The sequence below is a fragment of the Porites lutea genome, chromosome 14 (genome assembly GCF_958299795.1).
Source record: "Porites lutea chromosome 14, jaPorLute2.1, whole genome shotgun sequence".
NCBI lineage: Eukaryota > Metazoa > Cnidaria > Anthozoa > Scleractinia > Poritidae > Porites > Porites lutea.
In genome coordinates this window covers 12,740,561-12,760,125 of record NC_133214.1, presented here as the reverse complement: position 1 = coordinate 12,760,125, position 19,565 = coordinate 12,740,561, and the positions used below count along the sequence as shown (strand labels likewise).

Here is a 19,565-nt window from a genome sequence, read left to right as displayed (position 1 = left end):
CGTATATATATGCAGCCAAGTTACTGATGCAACTATTGCTCTAGCGAAAAAGGAAAAACCGATAAAAACCCTTTTTCTTCGGTTGACTGATAGGGGAGTTTTGGGGGGAATTGCATGACTGTGATATTCAAATTCCATTTCATAAGTACGAAAGTTTGTTTATCATACTGATCTACATAATCAAATTTGTTGTAGCCACACAATACGCCTATGACCTGAATGTATTTGCCAAAATATACCGGGAAACCAGCGAAAACTGTGATTATAAGGCCATACCTGACAGCGTTTTGTGCCGACATGAGATCGCCGACAGAAATCCTAACTATTTTGAACTCAAGTGTCAGGAACTCCCCCCACTAGCCTGGCCGTGACCAAGATCCGAAATAAGGGAAAAGGAGAAAAAAATCGGCGTGAGCAAAAAAAAAATTTCGGCGAGCAAAACGATCCGAGCGGTAGGCTGAGGTGGGAAAGGGTTGCTTCGCTCGCCAAATTTTTTTTTCTAATGAATGAATGAATGAATGAACAATCTTCTAGCTGGCCACAAGTTACCTACTAATCGGGGACACCGAATTAATAAAATCTATTTAAGCTTAAGATTACATTTGAGAATACTTACAATGAATATTTACAATGCAATATAAACTGATAATAATAATAATAATAATAATAATAATAATAATAATAATAATAATAATAAAAAGAAGGCAAAGGAAACAATCATTGTGGACATAGCTGTTCCCGGAGATAGTAATATACTGCAGAAAGAAACTGAAAAGTGTGAAAAGTACCAAGAGCTGGCAAGAGAGATTCAAAGGATCTGGAAATCAAGGACAAAAGTGGTGCCAGTGGTTGTAGGTGCATTGGGTTCAGTGTCAAAGAAGCTGGCAGGCCACTTGGAGCAACTAGGAATTAAAAACCCAACAAGAACGATGCAAAAGTCGGCACTCCTCGGATCGGCACATATCCTCAGAAAAGTGCTGGAAGTCTGAGGTCTCGGGATGAGACTTGACTGGATATTTCTCCCCAGGGAAAATCCCTGTGCTAAATGTTACATAATAATAATAATAATAATAATAATAATAATAATAATAATAATAATAACAATAATAATAATAATAATAATGACAGTAACAATAAAATAGTATGCAATCAAATTTTAATCAAAAGTAAGCGAGAGCTAATTAAATTAACAAAAAGAGTAATTGATCCCATTTTTTCCTTTTTTCCCCCACTGCAGATCGAGCCTTGTCACAGGCTAGACGTGGCTACGCTCCAGTAAATCCTAAGGACAAAAATCGTCGTTTTTGTGCATGTGCCGCGTGAACAGTCGGCGCAAAAACTTTCCGGTACAGTGTGAACATCTTAGCCTAAAAATGCTAGCTGTTAGTATGAAAAAGATAGATCCACGGAGAAACCCAGCAATTCGTTGTACATTGTTGTGCCCAACAATGTGAATGCGTTTCAAGTCCCGGGGGGAGGGATATGTACTTGACCAATATTTAGTTTGTGTCCATATAGGTGAGCCGCTAAGAGTTTAAAACCCTGACTCTGTCTAGGACAAAAAAAATTTCGTAAACTACATACCCTGTTTAGGACAACACTCTCTATAGTCTGATTACCCTTTTTTGAACAAAGGACATGTAAACTGTTTACGACAGACTTGCGCCTTGGACAGTTGGCAAAATTATAGCGGAGCTCCACCCGCGCGCGAAGCGCGCGCGTGGACGGAGCCCCATAGCTAAGGAAATGTGGTAATCTACCCATCCGAGAAAATTTGGTAATCACGTGACCGTACGCCCGACCGTCCGTCCGCACCACAGGGAAACCAATGTTTACTCTCACACCTTCTAGCTAGTTTGGGAGCCCAAAAGAAAACTAATTGCACATCAATATTGTAATCAATTGACAGCTGTCAAAACAGGATATCCGCTGACCAGTATCACCTGACCGTACCGCGGGCTCAAGTGTCGACCCATCGAGGTCGAGTACTTTTTTGAAGTTATCCGCTGACAAATTACCAGTTTCAAATGATCGCAGGCTCAAGTCTATTTTTTCCAATGATTCATATGAAATATGTTGTGTTTATGTCACTATGCCCCCGCACTTTCAAGATTTTGATTTCAAACTGACGTCGGACGCGAAAATTCAGCCACTTTTTTAAAAATAAAGGCGGGGAAGACCTTTTTTTACCATGGTCATGCGTTGGTCACGCTCTACGTCCAACTTTTGTCTTCTGATTGGTCAAAATGTGACAGGTGAGTTCATGCGGAAAATTTATGCAGCATCTTGAAAGTTTACTTTGACAGCTAAAGCTGACAGAGTTTTGCGTCAACTTGTGATGTTTTTAACTGTCTAAATCTTTTTCCACTGGATGTACAAAATGAAATACAGCTGCTATCAAGAGTCTTCTGTTATCCATGGCTGGTTTGTTTATTGGGTTTTTGGTTAAGAACTGCGTCGCTTGTCAAAATTGGGTAATCCGATTTCGGATGGCATCGTTTTCGCCTTTCACCTTGCACAATGCGTAAGAGGGTTTAAAAGTCTCAAGCAACTATGGCCTTCCTTGATATCTTTCAGGAACTGAATCTCAAATGGTAAGCCTGAGTAATTATTGTATTTGATGTTTGTTTTTGTTATATCTGATATCATGAAGTCAAGCACAGTTTATGCGGCAAGTTTTTGTACGTTTGTTGAGATTTGAGTCAATGATCTGATCTAGTATCAGGTTTGATATAAGCTTACAGAACTTTAAAAGACCTTCAGATATATTTTCTCACGGCAAATAGAAAAAAAAAACGTTCCGAAGAATATTTAGTTATAAATTTGGCTTTAGAAAGAAAACCTTTTGCGTGATTTTCTTGTTTCGAGGAGTTCATCTTTGAAAAAAAACAAACACCGGGAGGCCGGCTGAAAGTAAAACAAAATAAACTTAAGCTCAAGCTTTAAGCTAAAACACTCAGGATTTTTAGAGACACTTTAGTACTTGTCTTCGTGAATGAAAATTGTAGTCTCTGTAAATGTTTTACCGAATTATATTTCTCTTACTGATTGTTAGTAGTCTCTCTTGCAATTTTAATCGCTTGTCCGTGGTGTTTGTTTTCATCGTTCATGAACGTCGCTTGCAGGAGTACTTAGAAATGTTGCACGTATCAAACGCTTTATAAGATTACACATCGTTATAACTGGAACCATTAAATAACAAAAAATAATGATAATAAATTCGTTATTATGCTGAAGCGTATCTCCATTAAAGTTCATTCAAACACTCGACCACAATGACAGCTCGCACTAAAAATGAGAACCGGCTGGCCGTATGGGTGATTTTGGAAATTTTTTGAACGGTTTCACTAAAAGCCCACGATTGATCGTCCTGAACATTGAAAAATTGTGAAATGCCGTATTCTGTCCGAGGTCTGTATGATAAAAAGTACTGTTTCACCTCAGATGTGATGTATAAAAAGTATAAAAAGTTGGTTTACACACCCTCAGATTTGTTGGCAAGAATTTGTAAAGTAAACCTGTGGAACGCAAAAAAATGCGGCCTGATTTGTTTTCCAAGAATTTGTTTTCGATGCCTAATCTACTGTGATCAAGAGCCATTATGGCTCTTGAATGTGATAGAAGATGTTTGCTATTTTTTGGGTGTACATATATTTAGGCTATCAACTCGATGTAAGATGTTTCACTCTAAGATGACTTATCCTTTCCCTCAAAAGTCACATGAATGTGCCCTTAAGTTAACTGATTTGTGGATTACAAGTTTATTGTTTGATTTAAAATATAAATTTATTAATGGGAGCTTCGCTTTTAGCCCTGGCTAAATCTATATATTATACCCTCATTAGGAAAGAGAGGACGAAAACCATACCCTGTCCAGCGGCACATTTAAGGTACCCAGGCTCCCAACCGCTCCAACATGTACAGACTCAAGCCAAATTGTGTGAATTCTATAGATTTGTATGTGAATTTAGACCAATTTATCGTAAGTGCTAAAATTAAATGCACAATACCAGACATAAAAGTATAAAAGTGTACATACCTCAAAAACAGACCTCTCTAGTGTTGTTAGGTTTCATTTTTTCGTCGCCGGTTACGAGAGAAATTTTACAGACCCAGAAAAAGACAGTCTTACGCTGGATGCTGTTTGTGCTAATTGTGTCTGAAAAATCTAGGAAATCTTCCTAAAATAAAAAACTTGTTAAATTGTTCCTCGGCCTCCTTCTCAAACTCAGGTAGTCTGTCATGTCTTACTCATCTTCACTCTCAAAAGTAATCTGTGATCGTGAAGAGGAGCTGCCCAAGGAATTAAGCTAAAGAAGCCAGAGAGAGAAAAGATTATTTCTTGTTCGCTTCGTCAGATATATAAAAAGTGTAACGAGAGGAATGAAATATCTACAAATAATTCAATAAGTTTAGGTGAAACGTGCATGTCTTCATTATCTTGGGTTAAATGCCTTAGTGTCGCGGAGACTGTCGGGTTTCCCTTCCGCCGGAAGTGCGATTCGATGGTCTCTGTGACCTTGAACATTTATAGAATCAAAAAATGAACACACTTTGGCAAAATAGAATAAGGGAATAATAGTGGGTAAACCGGAAATATAGCTAACCAGCCAGCCATTTCTTTTAAAAAAGTGTAGTTGTTGATGAAAGTCGTTTACTGCAACCAAGCCTAGAATTTGTCCTCTTTTGCAAGGCTAGTCGTAGCCAAGGCTCGATTACCATTGAGCAGCTGTGGATCAGGAAATGAGGGACGCCCTCTTTCCGCGAAAAGACTTGAAGCCTACATGATGCTCGTCACACTCTGCTCGTCCCATTTGCTGAGACAGTACTTGAGAGACACTTGTCACGCTATGCCTTGATTCACGAAATCCACCATTGTTCTTCTATTTCGAAACTGTCCCAGAACCATACCCCTCCTTCCGCTGGTCTATCCATAACCAGTTCTTCAACCATAGACTGTCATACTGCCCCAGTCTTGCCCCAGTCTCCCTGATGGCAAGTGAAAATTCAACCTCGTCCCTCGGGTCCCTCGAGTCTTCTCGTTTTCCAATATGGAGAAAGTGGTGCACATACACAGGAACCCCACTCATTGGCAAAAAGTGGGAACAAGCTGGATCTTGCTAGCTGAGGGAAAATACTTCTATTTACGGTCTTAAACAGGGTTTTAAAATATCAAATAGCAGCAAGTACACAGCGACAAACCGTTTGGAGTGTTGGATCTCACAGTTATTATGAAGACCTGTATCAAAAATCTAACTCCCTGTATTGCTCTCCCCGGTTCTCCCCCTACATTGTACTTTATTTTGAAATCCGGCTGTGATCGTGAAGAAGAGCTGGCCACAAGCAAGTCTGAGCAACAGTTGTGGGTTATGGACTCCTGGTTTGAGTTGAAGAAAAGTTTTCCTTAATTGTAAGATGTATTTACTTCGGTTGTTTGAAATTGAACTTAAACAAGAGTAACAAGGTTAATCCTAAGTAAATTAACGGGAAACGTACATGCCCTCATTGTCTTGCGAAATGGTGTGAGTATATACTGTCGGAGTGGACGCACTTGTCGCTAGTGGCATTCGACGGTTTCTATGACCTTGAACTTATAATGCAATCAAGAAAAGAAAACAACGTCTCATATCAATACCAATACAAGATATAATAAGAATAACATCGGGTTAACCGGAACTAACCAGGCCAACTGTGTTAAAAGACGTAAGTCACGCGCAAACAAACTCTTGTGCCACCTCCAGAAATTGAGAGGGAAACCAGATGTTTTACTGCAGCCAAGCCGTCTCCTGTCAGGCAAGACTGGTCTACAATTATTTTGTTCTAAGTCAAACTTAGGTTTATCGTTTCACTAAGCTACTTTTAAAATTTTAAACACTTTTTACCACTATTAAATTTTCTGATATTAACTTAGTTCACCTTGTTTTTTAGCGGGAGTGGCTGGGGATAGGCAACCATGCAGACTACTTTAAACACAGGCGGCCCAAACTCACGTTGCGAGGGATGGGTGTAACGTAATTTACATAACATATGTGACGCGCCGGTGTCGCGTTACAGGCGACCGTTGAAAATGTAAGAGACTTTGTGTGAGAAATATATTACCGAGATCTGCGCACGCTAAATAACGCAAAACCTTACTTTTTCTTAAATGAATTGAATAAAAAAGACTTACCTGCAATGTATTCCACTGCGTTTTGGTGTCTGTTTGTCGTTTTACTGTTTTTTTTTGGCTTTATTGCGTAACCACTGTTACTCCTTTCATACGTTCTATGAAAGGAGTAACAGTGGTTACGCAATAAAGCGTACGTTCTATGAAAGGAGTAACAGTGGTTACGCAATAAAGCCAAAAAAACAGTAAAACGACAAACAGACACCAAACCGCAGCGGAATAGATTGTAGGTAAGACTTTTTTATTCATTTCATTTAAGAAAATGTAAGGTTTTGCGTTATTTGGCGTTCGCAGATCTCAGTAATATATTTCCCATACAAAGTCTCTTATATTTTCAACGGTCGCCTGTAACGCGACACCGGCGCGTCACGTTATGTAAATTACATTACACCCTTCCCTCGCAAAGTGAGTTTGGGCCGCCTGTGCTTTAAACTGCCGGTGATAAGCCCCCCTCCCCTTCCTTTCCCAGTAGGCTCATCAACTGTAAACAAAAAATACATCCAATTATACGTCCCTGTAGAGCCCCCCTCTAGCTTTGTACTACAACCTGTATTAAGCGGACACCGTATTTAAACACCCCCTATTAAGTGGACAGTAGCCGAAGACCCCAAATTTATTTCCCTTCATGTTACTTTAAATGAAATCTTTATTAAGCGGACACCTCTATTAAGCGGACGCGGACCCCTAAAAAGTACCTGAAATGGTCATTTCTATTGTTGCCAACCAGGCTCTCTGTTCGGGGAAAAAATAGCGAGGAAAGGTACCCCGTTCGACCAAAGGCCTGTTCACAAGCTACCAACCTGTATTAAACGGACACTTGTAATTTAAAAATTCAACCACCCAACATGCCAGACACCGGAAATGCGAAAGATTGCCACCCACAAATTTTTCGATATTTACAGTAAAAAAAAAACGTGACTTGACGAAGTTATTTGATTAGTTTCACAGTACGGCATTGTTTTCTATTTCGTTTTGTTTGTATAAAGCTTGTTTCACTGATCTGATTTCGTCAAATTTGAGTTGCAATCTATGTTTACGGTACTATGATCAATTGGTCCACTTTAATAAATTAAAGAAATTAATGCAAACGTCAAGTATCGTCATAGTCTCTGGGAGTTTTCTAAACGTTTCCACTGTTCATTTGAATGGCATTAGACTGTTCACAGTCCCCTATTTTTCCGTGTGATCGTCGAGATCGAGCGCTTCTTACTGTTAATGGCGCGTTCGATCTCGACATCACACGGAAAAATAGGGGACTGTGAACAGTCTAGAATGGCATTTGACACCTCATATGACGTAATCTATCGAAGCCTGTATTAAGCTAGCCTGCCTGGCAAGCGTTTCCAATCGAGTTATTGCGCGATCGTCAGAGCGGAAGCAAAAAAAAGTTTTCCCCTCCCCTGTCATTCATTTTTTTTTTTTGCTCTTGTCCCAGCTTTCTAGACGAACCTCGCCAGGAAACGCTTGCTACGCAGGCTAGTATTAAGCGGACACTACAGCCAGGGGGTGTGCGTTTCATGATACTGGTTTCACTCTACTTTTTAAATAAAATTAAGAAGTAGTAAATGCAAAAAGTACTTTGATCAGCACTGCTATAACTTGTTTCGAAGCGATTTAATTTTCTATTTTCCGGTTATAATTATAAGCCCTCTCGGATGTAAGGCCCTACGTTTATAAGCCCTCTTGAATTATTACCTCTTACGACGGATGTAGCCTGCGAGCAAGCTCTCCTATTTGGGCGAGCGAAGCGAGCCGCGCGAGAACGCGCAGTCGCGTCTCCTCTCGCGTGCCTCTCGCAGGTGTACTTTTCACGATATCCCCCAAATGGAGAGCTTGCTCGCAGGCTAACGAAGATGTTTTTCAATACTTAAAAGAGGCAGTTTACGGTAGTCAACCACTGCCCACCCCCTGTGAAAATCAATCAAGATTGGATTCTTGCCGGTCTTGTCTCATCAAAGCTGCTTGTCAGGTAAACCTGTCCGTGTTTTCGGATTTTTTTCCAAAGAAATGTATGAATCAAGTATCCGGATTTAAATCCATTAAGAGTGTGGATTATTTCGACTCAAAATTCAATTCCAAACCGGTTTCTATTTTTGGATTCAAAAATCCCTTCGCCATGGGATAGAAGGAGCAGTGTGACACTTCAGACCTGAGTAAATGAGACCTGCAAGTTATTTTTACTTCGGTTCTTGCTAAGCAATTCATCGGAATTGAAATGTACGTGTGTGCTCAGGCTCAAACGCCCTTCCCGTTTTGTGACGTAGTATAGCTTTTTCCTGTGCCCGGTCCTTGAGACAAGAACTGTTTGTCACTTAAAAAATTGTTTCCGCGGCTAGAAACAACCGTACTGACAGGTACTGATAAAACGAAGTATAAAGTGTCAATCTCGTCTAGGAACGAGAGAGATTGATAAAGTGTAAGTTCGTTGCTGCAATATTTTGGCTGACGAAAACCACAGAGGGTTGCATCGCGGGTTCCGAACTAAGTTTTCGCTCAGTCCCGTAATTCCGAAATTTATTTCTGTTTTCGTAATCGCCCATCCTGTACATCCCGAATCTCGTCCCCATCGTCCCCATTTTGCTTCAAAATCCCGATTCCAGGCCTTCAAATAAGGCAAATCCCGGCCGTCTAAAAAACCTATTGCAAACCTCATCACTAACCGGCCGAATATTGTGATATTTGGGGAGGTGAATGAAAATATTAAAAGTAAAATTAGAGAACTGGCTGCCAAGAAGCCGAGCCAGGCAGCCAGTCAGCATTTAAATACACTCCTTTTTTTATAAGAATGTTGTTTTTACGTCTCTCGCTGGATGTTCTCATTTATCAGTCGATTTTAGGCTGAAATATTCCTAAATTATTCTTAATTATAAATTATAGCTTATGATTATGGCACTTCCGCTTTAGATTTGCTTTGGAGTTTCAATTGCCAGTGTTCTGTGTCTGAGATCAGGCTCAATGTAAATAAGGTAAAAACACAGGCAGCCCAAGCGCACTATTTGTGGGTTCGGGCTTCAGAGGTCATTTGGTCGGAATATACTAGAATTATTAGTGTATTATCTGATGCCAAGTAAATGCAAAAAGTCTTAAAGATATGAAGTCTTCTTGCTTGTCTATCTGTACTAGTAGCCTTTAAGATAACGAAAATCGATATTTCTTGCATTATTACATGTGACTCGGACCCTTATTGTTCGAATTTTATCACATCTATTCGAATCTACAACGCTAAGAAGAAAAAAATCATGATCACGCGAAATATTGATTCAAAAAGCTCCCTTATCTTTAGTTCATAGCCACTCTGTGTCCTACGGTCGGTTTAAACGCCGTTTAGTCGACTTTCTTTCCATCGAGTACTGAACACATGTGTTCAGTACTCGATGGAAAGAAAGTCGACTAAACGGCGTTTAAACCGACCGTAGGACACAGAGTGGCTATGAACTAAAGGTAAGGGAGCTTTTTGAATCAATATTTCGCGTGATCATGATTTTTTTCTTCTTAGCGTTGTAGATTCGAATAGATGTGATAAAATTCGAACAATAAGGGTCCGAGTCACATGTAATAATGCAAGAAATATCGATTTTCGTTATCTTAAAGGCTGCTAGTACAGATAGACAAACAAGAAGACTTCATATCTTTAAGACTTTTTGCATTTATTTGGCATCAGATAATACACTAATAATTCTAGTACATTCCGACCAAATGACCTCTGAAGCCCGAACCCACAAATAGTGCGCTTGGGCTGCCTGTGGTAAAAATAACATGCACTCCGTCGGGCAAGGCGAAACGAAAACTTTTAGCGGTAGCAGTAATGGAGAGAATGTATGAGAACCGCTAAAATTGGGCCTGATCTCAGGTTACTGTTTAGGGAAAGGAATAATTTGATACGGTAAGTCAAAACATATAATCACTGATAATTGCACTGTATTAACGGATATTTAACACACAAAATTGAGTCCTTTTCAAACTCTCAGCCTCGGGTTTATTCTTAAAATGTTCTTAAAATTTCACAAATTTCAGCCTCAATATTCTTATTAAGAAATGTTCATGAACACGTATAACTCATTCTCTCTTGGTATAGTTTTTCACGAGCGATTTTTCATGGTGTTTCCATAAAATGGATTGTTCTCGCGCATCGCAAAATTTTTGAAATGTCAGGAACCGGAACGAATAGGGAAAACTCGCGAAGTTACCAGACGTTTAAACAGCCGAAATCCCGGCCTTGGCATTGCGCTGCTTTACAGATACAGCGGTGTATTGCACTCGGAGGGGTTGGGATGGGGATGATGTTTCATGCAGAAACTGCAGCATTCTAGAAGAACTTATGCAGACATGCTTTTATGCCCGTACTGTTTTCATTTTATTACTTACCGATATCGAGCGCTTCGAATTCCAGTATCTGCAGTATTTTAATAGCCTTCGAAAAACTACTTTAAATCTGACCTTTACTTCAAGTCTCTAGTATATGAGGTAATACCGATTTGGGTTGGTATGTCTTATAAACGTCCGCAAATTAATATCTTCTCGGGGGCTGTTTGGGGGCAGCTTACCCTCTCTCCTAGACTACGAGTAGTCCCCCCATTTTTCCTCAGGGATAGTAGAGCGAGCGGAACACGAGCGCGCGTGAAAATCACCCCTATCGTTTCTGTAACCTACGAAAATGAAAGGATTTCAGTAAAAAACAGTTTACCTTAGTTAAAATGTGTATTACGTCTCTCCTGTGTGGTCCACAGGCCGATTTATGGCCGTTTTATGGATTTTTATGCAAACGGTGGGGATTCGATGGGGATAGCGCAAAGAGCAGACAAAACATGTGGGTGGGGTAGAGGGTGAGAGCGAAGGAAGAACTCTACGATTGACTCGCTAAACTTCGCTTAAACATATCGGATAAAATTGCCGAAGAAAATAAATCAGGTCTAATAAATAAAATAAATCTTTTGAGTACACAACTTAATATTCGTAAACAGTCAGTTACTTTAAAAACCCTTCTACTTTCCTATCCGAAGCTGAGATGAATTTGTCAAAACATTTGAAAAACCATCAGCTAAATTTGATAAGAACAAATAAAAAACTAAAATTCTACTCCATCTTAGACTACGAGTAGTCCCCCATTTTTTCTCACAGATAGTAGAGCAAGCGAAACGCGAGCGCGCTCTCTCCCAGCCGCGTGTCGCCTTTTCTCGCGTGGGATGATTTTCAAGCGCGCTCGCGTTTCGCTCGCTCTACTATCCCTGAGGGAAAATGGGGGACTACTCGTAGTCTAACTCCATCTTTAAAAATGAAACAAATCACTCTGAATTCATCAATCATATCCGGAATCCTGAACATAGGCGTGTAGCTTCCAAATTTAGGATAGGAAATCATAATTTAAAAATAGAAACTGGAAGATTTACAATCCCCAAAACTCCTGAAGACCTTAGAATCTGTGATCATTGCAACCAAAATTCGGTTGAAAATGAACTGCACATATTATTTCACTGTGATCAATACAATGATTTGAGAAAGACTCTTTTTATTAAAATCAACGACCGAAATACATTATTTACAAATTACAATATCCATGATAAAGTCTGTTTTCTTTTTAACAATACTCGGATTCACATCAGTCAGCAGGCTAGCTGCAAATTTCATCTTTCAAGCATTTGAAAGACAAAAGAAACATAGTTAATTCTACCGTTCCATCATATCTGCATTTCCTTAAACTTAGCTGTTTATTATTGTTATTTTAATCGGTAACACCTGTACAAAATGGTAATACTGAATAAACTTGTTGTTGTTGTTGTTGTTGTTGACTCAAAGAAAATATCACGGGGGTGGGGTGGGGGGCGGGGGGGTTACAACCAAATACTTAGAAGAAGGAAATTCTGTCTGCTTTATGACTGAACACAGAAAACTCTTCGATTCAGAGAGATAGCGGATTAGGTTATCAGTGAAGAAGACACTTGAGGCTTCTAAGCGCACTTGATTTACGTCAAACGTAACGTCAGTATTTAATTCCTTCCTGAACCAGGATGGGTGTTGCATACATGCCTTTTAATATTTTGTACTTGGAAGATAATCGATGAATTGTTTGACTTTCCGGAAGCTGACTACGGTTGTCGAAAAGACTGGAAGTCGTCCATTTGAGTTTGGAAGAATTATTACATTCACAAGAAAAGCTAGACAAAATGCCTGGCTTCTAGTTATTTTGCGATTAGCATTTTTTTGTTGGCACACGTATCGTGTCATCAACCGGTGTGTACAAGTGGAAGGTCAAACATTGAATGAACAGTGATTCTTTGGTTTTACAAGGTTATCAACCAATAACAACGTGTTTTGTATAAAGGAAATACGTGCCTATCTTCTGTCACGCAATCATCCAATCAGAGATCGCGTTAGAACGGAATCGACTGATACGGTGAATGTTGTCTCGAGAGTTTGCATAAAGCAGATTTATTTTAAAAGATTTTTTTAGCTGTTTTATAGGATGGCAGATCTGAATATCGTGCCCGGTGCTTAACTAATCGCACCCAAGATATACCCTGGTAAAACTTAGCTCTGAATCCTGTCTTTTATGCGCTGTTTCTCAAGAAACGTGCGTAAACCATTGCTGTGTTTAATGGACGGCGCGAGTCGGTCAACGCACCTTCGAGGGAATTACTAATGTACTTCGATTAATTGGTTTTAAACCGGCTGGATTTGCATCTTTGTGCTTGTCATATGCAGAGGACCTTGTTTTACGCCTGAGAGCGCTTTTTGGATAATTTGTATCGTGATATCGAGTCTGTTGTGTTGGTCGAGTACCAAACAATGAACAAACAATCTCTGGAGTTAATGGAGCAAAGCTGCCTTTGAGGCTAGCGGGCTTTGTCTGTTTATGAAAACAGCTAGCATCTCAACTCTGTTGCACTACCTAACAATTGCATTGGATCATTAGGTGTTTCCTCAAACTCCTGAGTAAGTTTTCTTGCATGAAAAGGGTGTTTACAAACTATAGCGTGGAAAAAGACTTCACAAACCAGCTTTCTTCAGCTGAAGTCTGTTTGGAAAACATAAGGTAAGCTGAGTTCGTCTCTGTTGAAATGCTCTGCTGTGTACGTTAAAATGCTGGACATCAAGGTAGTCATTTATTTTCTTTGTAGTCTCTGAATTTGCTGTAAGGCGCTCTTTTTCCAATTTGAAAATGTGCATGTTCGGTGATGATTTTTCGAAGGTTTGGGCCTGCTCATCTGTTCGCGCGCTGGACCTTTATTTCAGTCCATGCAAGTTTGTCGAAAAATTATTCTAGAATTTTCACTTGGTTATCAGAAGTACACCACAATAATTGATCTAGGTTTTTGTTTAGTTGACATTGTTATGTCTTCAAAAGCTTGTATTCGAGGTCTATTACACCGTGTGAAATACGTCTTCCGGAAACACTTCCATCTTTACAGTTAGAGAATACAAATTCGCTTCAATTTGTTGGTAAAAGAAGAAATATATTTTTATAAGAGATAAGCAAGTTACCCACTGAACTGGAATTCTTTCCATTACTCGAAAGATTAAATGCTTAAAGAATGGATGATTATTATTTTATGGGAAGGTCGAATTTTCATTTTGTTATATTTTACTGACTACAAGAAAGGAATTTCTTTTCTCGAGACTAAAAACATCTCGATAACAAATGGACCGGTACTGAAGCAATTTTTTTATTTGCAGTTTCATTTACTAGCCAAACGGCATGTCGAGTTTTATGGTTTACCTTTGTAAGGGCTCTCTGTTCTGCTACAAAGATCTTGTGCTTTGCACACAGTTTGCTAACAGTCGGCAATCCTTTTGAAAACGACAACTTTCCTTTGTTCTCATGGATTTTGTTGTTTTCAAAGGTGTGTTGATCTTATTTGATGTTCCGTCGGGGGTCTACAACTTACCATTTTGCAAGTCAACCTATTGCTATTTTATGCAGAAAATGCCTAATTGTTGCTTTCAAGTATTCAAAGCCTTTTTAGTTCGATTTCATTTTTCCTGCAATCGCTTTTTTTTAATTTTGCAGTTGTCGTCAGATTGTGGCAAGCATTTGTTTATCTATTTGATTTTATGAGTTGACCTGTATTCATATTTTTGAAATTTTGACATAACCTTAACTCAGATGTTATAGTGCTCCGGATTTATATTACTGAAGGTACTCAAAATTGCCGCTTCATCCTTTTTGAAGTTTTACTCAATGAAACAGACGTTAAATTAAACGGTTCCAATCAATGAAACTCTTTAATGCCTGGGCGATTTGGCAAGTCAAATCTTGGAAACCATACAGCAAAAATTGTAAATGTTTAATGAACTGAAAAACCAAATGTAAATTACGTCGTTTTCGTTATGTTCCAGCGGTTAATTATAACAAAAGCCGGTGAAGAATAAAATATTATGCACTTATGTATCGATCTTGACTAGAATGAAGCTAACAAAAAATTACTTTGGGTGGTTAATTTGAGAAGCTTACACTGGTGTGTATCAGAATGAAACGATTGAAGACAGTTTAGACAATGTTTATAACTTTACACTTCAACAGTTTAGTCTGATCTTGCACAGCACTTATGTACAGATTATTTTCATGTACAGCTGTCATTGTCATAGCATTTTGATCACTTGCTATTTTGTATTTTTAAATGGGCATGGCCTAGTTCAGAGGTTTCTGATCAGCACTTTGATTGTGTGCCTATCGAAGATCATGTCACACGGGTGTCAAGTGAATTTAATCGGTCATTTGCATATTCCTTGCCAAACAGCTGATGACAGAAGTGATATTGTTTCCCGGAGAAGAGTGAATCAATTGACTCATGCTTTTTTGTTTGAGTTGATTTCCCTTTCACACAGTCTTATAGAATATAATAATATTAGATGTAGTTTTTAAATTATTTGAAAGGAGAAGATTAACATGATCCGATTGTGCGAATGTACAAAGGTTTTTTGTAGTGATTGATATTCCATTGTGTTTTTATCATTATTCATAAGATCATGTTCATGTACCTGTGTGACAGTATGCATTGTTTTTGTGGATACTGGCTCACATGTTTGTAGTGTTCAGTTAGAAGGATGTATAAGTTAGTCGCTTTTGGAATTGAAATAGCCACTGTTAACTGTTTTCAATCAATCTTATGAAGAATTCAAATGGTTGTGCTTGATATTGCCATGAAGAAGTCCACTCTAAAGATATCTTTAAGCCAGGTTGAGTTGTTATTAGTGCTAGAATACTTTGTTGTAAGGTGACTATGAAGTTCTACATGTTAATTAATGTAACTCTGAGCTCTAATTTGGCATTGTTTTTTTCTCTTTTATTTATAGGATTATTTAAACAGACCATCCCTTAAAAGACAGTTTACATCAAGTGTTTGGGTTTCAATAGGAGAGTCTTTGGACAAGATAAGCAATGATGATTCAACAGGAAATTTTGACAATGAATGGATCAACCTGTATAAAAACAAAGTTGTAGAGCATAAGATGTCACACCGATACAGGGATTCACAGACTCAGCCATCATCCCTTCCTAGGAGGTATAATTCTTTACCAAAGAGTTATTCCTCTCAGAATGCAACTAACAGTAGAGATTCATCGCATTCAACAAGATACAGGTCAATTTCTTCATCTTCTACAGCAACAAGCAGTACACCTGCTACACAGTCCTCAAGATATGGAAGTTTACAGACATATGGCACATCAACCCAGTCTTCACTTACCAGTGACCTGAAAAAAACACCTTCTCGCAGATCAACAATTAGTACACTTTCTAGCAGGCCTGTTGGTGTTAAGAGCATTCCAAGAAAAAATTCATACCCTTCATCGCATTCTTCAAGTTTTCGAGATTCAACCCTGTCATACACAGCTAGGCAGTTATCAAATAGAACACGCAGAGGTTCGGGGAGTTTATCTCGTGACTCAAGCTGGGAACCTGGTGAGCTGCCCATCAGGCAGCGATCAAGTATTACGTTAAGGGAGACACAGCCGGTTTGGGGACCAGATGAGTCCCCCACAAGACAATACTCAAGTAGTTCTTTGCGGGATTCTCCCTTTTCTTTAGCAACAAAAAGAACTCATTCTTTGCGTCAGGATTCTGGTGAAACTGAAACTCATTTAACTTCTCGTAGAAAAACAAGTCCAGTTGAATCAACTGGTTTGTCGAGGTCTGTTTCTCCCCAAACTACGGCCCATAGTGATGGTGAATCGCAGACAACATCTTCACATCTTGAACTTAGTCCAGGCGAAGTAACCTCAACTAGGCCTGTGTCACCCTCAAGCGTAAAATACCAAGGGAGTGAATCGAAAGAAGAACCAAAATCCCCTAAGTCACCTGTTGTTTTGTATGCGGGTAGCATTCAACGAACAGAATCACCAAGTTCTATAAGTGAAAGTGCTTCACTGAGAAGCTCTCAGAATGGGGGCAGTGGTAGCCAAGCTATTGTTTGTGATGATGATAATGAACTGGAATCTTCTGCAGCGAGAGATATTTCGCTTTTGAGTAGACAGATAGCTAGTGTTTATGAAGGGTCACTCACCAGAAGTGATTCAAACAGAGGATCTCGTCCTCTGAAGAAGCAGAAGGCTGTGAGTGGTGATGACGAAAAAGCAACTGAACAAAAGAAAAATCTGGGAAAAGGAGTGCTTACAGAAAAGGTGACAGAAAATAATGAGAGAACCTCTGAGGGAAAAGGTTTAGCGGCAGATGGAAAGAACATATTGAAAAAAGAACATAAAAGAAGCTCTAGTATTGAATCTGCAACAGTTAAAGATGAAAACAAAAAACCCAGGAGGAAATTGTCAGGAGTTTTCTCTCGCAAAAAGTCATCTGATTCAGAAGGGGACGAAGAGAGAATACAGCGCAAAAGTTTTTTCCCTCGTAAAAGTTCTAAAGAATCTGATAAAGAAGTAACAGGTAGAAGGGGTTCTTCATCATCAGCGCATTCTGGATCTCCACCTGTTACACCTCCAAAAAGAAAGATTTCTGGCCCAAGTAAATTTTTCTCTTATTCCAGTGACTCTAAGACAACTCCAGAGGTGCCTAAGAAATTTTCTGTGCCTGGAAAGTTTTTCAAAGGCAAAGACTCAAGTGGTGGTGAATCAAGTGACTTGGAATCAGATTCCTCAAAGTCACGATCACGTATGAAAAGACGTGTGTCATTACCAGGTGTATTAGGTCGTGCAAGAAGTTCTAGTGCCGAGAGAACTGGTAGCAAATCACCTAACCCCCAACCATCGATAGATCCAGCTCTTCTTAATAGGCGCAGGAGCAATTTTAAGAAAGCTCAGTCATTTGATGTGCAGAGTGACACATCAAAGAATTCAATGTTGAATAAGTTGAAATTCTGGGATCATACTAAGAAGGAAAAATTATCAGATTCAAGGAAGTCAGCATCACCAGAGGAGGGCAGATCAGCATCAAATTCTCCTATACCAGTTCATAATAATTCTGTATCATCCACTGTGGAAAAGAAAGTAGAAGACAAGACATCACGGTTAAGGAGAAATAGGGATAGAACAGTTAAGCAGACATCTTCACTAGAGAAAGAAACTGCTTTGGCTGTTAAATCCGATGTAACAGGTTTATCTAGAGACCAAAATTTAGAATTTTCCCAGAAGGAAATGCATTCTTCTAAGGGTGATGACAGTAGTAAGGTAAATGGTAAAGAAGCTAAAGTTCAGTATGTTGGCCAGGTTAACATGCCCTCACCATCTGAGCAGCGTGCTAGAAAACGTGCCCAATACAAGGTTAACTCTGGAAAAGATAGTAATAGTACAGTCACACCATTAGAGAATTTAACAGGTGCTCAAGTTTCCGATGTAAAAACAGTCGAAAAGAAGACAGCAGAGTCCAATGATAGTTCAACTAGGGACACTGTATCAAAGTTAAGAGAACGAAGAAGGAAGAGGCGTGAGGAGAGGGAGCGTTTTTTTGCTAGTATGGGATCTTCATCGAAGGACACAGGCAAACCACAGGACTCCCAGCAAAATGGTCATGTGCAGAGTGATCCTACAAATACTAATGACTCAGTGAAATACACAGTTGAATCAAAGCAAGATCACATTGATGCTGGAAAGAAGCCACAAGGGGATAGTGTTAAAAGGGTAGAACTAACTCCAAAACTTAGTGCTATTGGGAAAAGGTCAACATTTGATGATGTTGTGCAAAAAGAAGCCAAGAGTAAAGGTGGAAGACCACGATATCAAACAATAGCCTCTTCAGTTCATGCAGATATAATTGCTGATCTCATTCGCGAGAAAGGGTTAAAGTCAACAACAACTAATGAAGTCAAAATTCCTTCAGTGTCAGAGCTTAGAGAAAGGTTCCTTATATCTAAGGATGATGGTAAGATCTCTCCAACCCGGCTTATACTGAAACTTGATGAAAGGCCAAACAGCATATCTGGGGAGGTCTTGTCTCCCACAGAGATGAAAAAATTTGATGACATTACTTTCTCCTTGGCCAGAAAAGTTTCTTCTGGTGACATCAAGACAAAGCGGTTCTCTGGCAGCAGTGACGATTCATTGGCGAGACTCGACACCCCTTGGAAATCCATTTCAAAGGATAGTAAAACAATCCCTCCTTCTTCCCCTGAAGTTAGACGTTCTTCTAAAGGAGACAAGAAAATAGAGAATGTTCCAAAGCCAAAGGAGGAACGCAAAGAGGAACAGGTTGTGACTGGAGAAAGTGACACTTTAAAGAGGAAAGCTGGTGGTAAGAAAAAAAGAAAGATCTCAATATTTGGAGCTGATCGAGAAAAAGACAAGGAACCAAAATCTCCTGAGGAGGAGGTGGAATCATCACAGCATGGCGCAGTCTCTGCGGCAATCAAAGCCATGTTTACGCGAAAAATATCCTCATCTGACAAGTCAAAAGTACCAGGGAGGCAACGAATTAAGTCGACGCCAGACTCTTCAGTGAACAACAAGATATTAGACACTTCAAGTGATAGAGAAAGAAAGGCATCTGCTCCTGAAGAAATTGTAAGCAAGTCACCAGAAATTGTCTTAAGCCATCCTGTGAAAGAGAACAAAGGTTTAAAAGAGCATGTGAATGTTGACAACAAGGCAAAAATAACTAGTGAGACACATCCTTCCCAGAAAGAGAGAAGAGAGTCAACAGATCAGGTGAAGACTGAGATCACACAGGAAGTGAAGAATGTGGATAACGCAAAAGACATTGAATTGCATCCTGTTTCAGGCATTGAGGAGAAACCTAAGGAAAGGAAATCCCTGAAGAAACGTAAGTTATTCTAACTAATTTAGTGAAATTAAATTTAATTAATGGAATAAAATTATAACAAGGTTGTTGGTTAATGTCTTAAGAGTGATCATTCAAGTGAAAGCTATTGATGAGTGATTCCTGTGCAGGTACCCTTGTAGAATCAGACACTATGTAGAATCTATGCAAATGCTATGTCACAAAGCTGTTAATGAG

At 39.3% G+C, this 19,565-nt stretch overlaps 1 protein-coding gene across 3 annotated transcripts in view; it reads left to right on the top strand.

Moving 5' to 3' along the window:
- The first annotated feature begins 12,531 nt into the window (after positions 1-12,531).
- Positions 12,532-19,565, top strand: part of LOC140924790 (uncharacterized) — a 40,152-nt gene continuing 33,118 nt past the window's right edge. Inside the window, exons 1-2 of one of the 3 annotated variants that reach the window (XM_073374783.1) lie at positions 12,532-13,196; positions 15,458-19,370. In XM_073374783.1, the coding sequence (XP_073230884.1) occupies positions 15,614-19,370 (3,757 nt within the window). In that variant the 5' untranslated portion in view covers positions 12,532-13,196; positions 15,458-15,613. Of the gene's footprint in view, positions 13,197-15,037; positions 15,341-15,457; positions 19,371-19,565 lie in introns of those variants that run through there. The other 2 variants (XM_073374784.1, XM_073374782.1) reach the window with 2 other exon arrangements.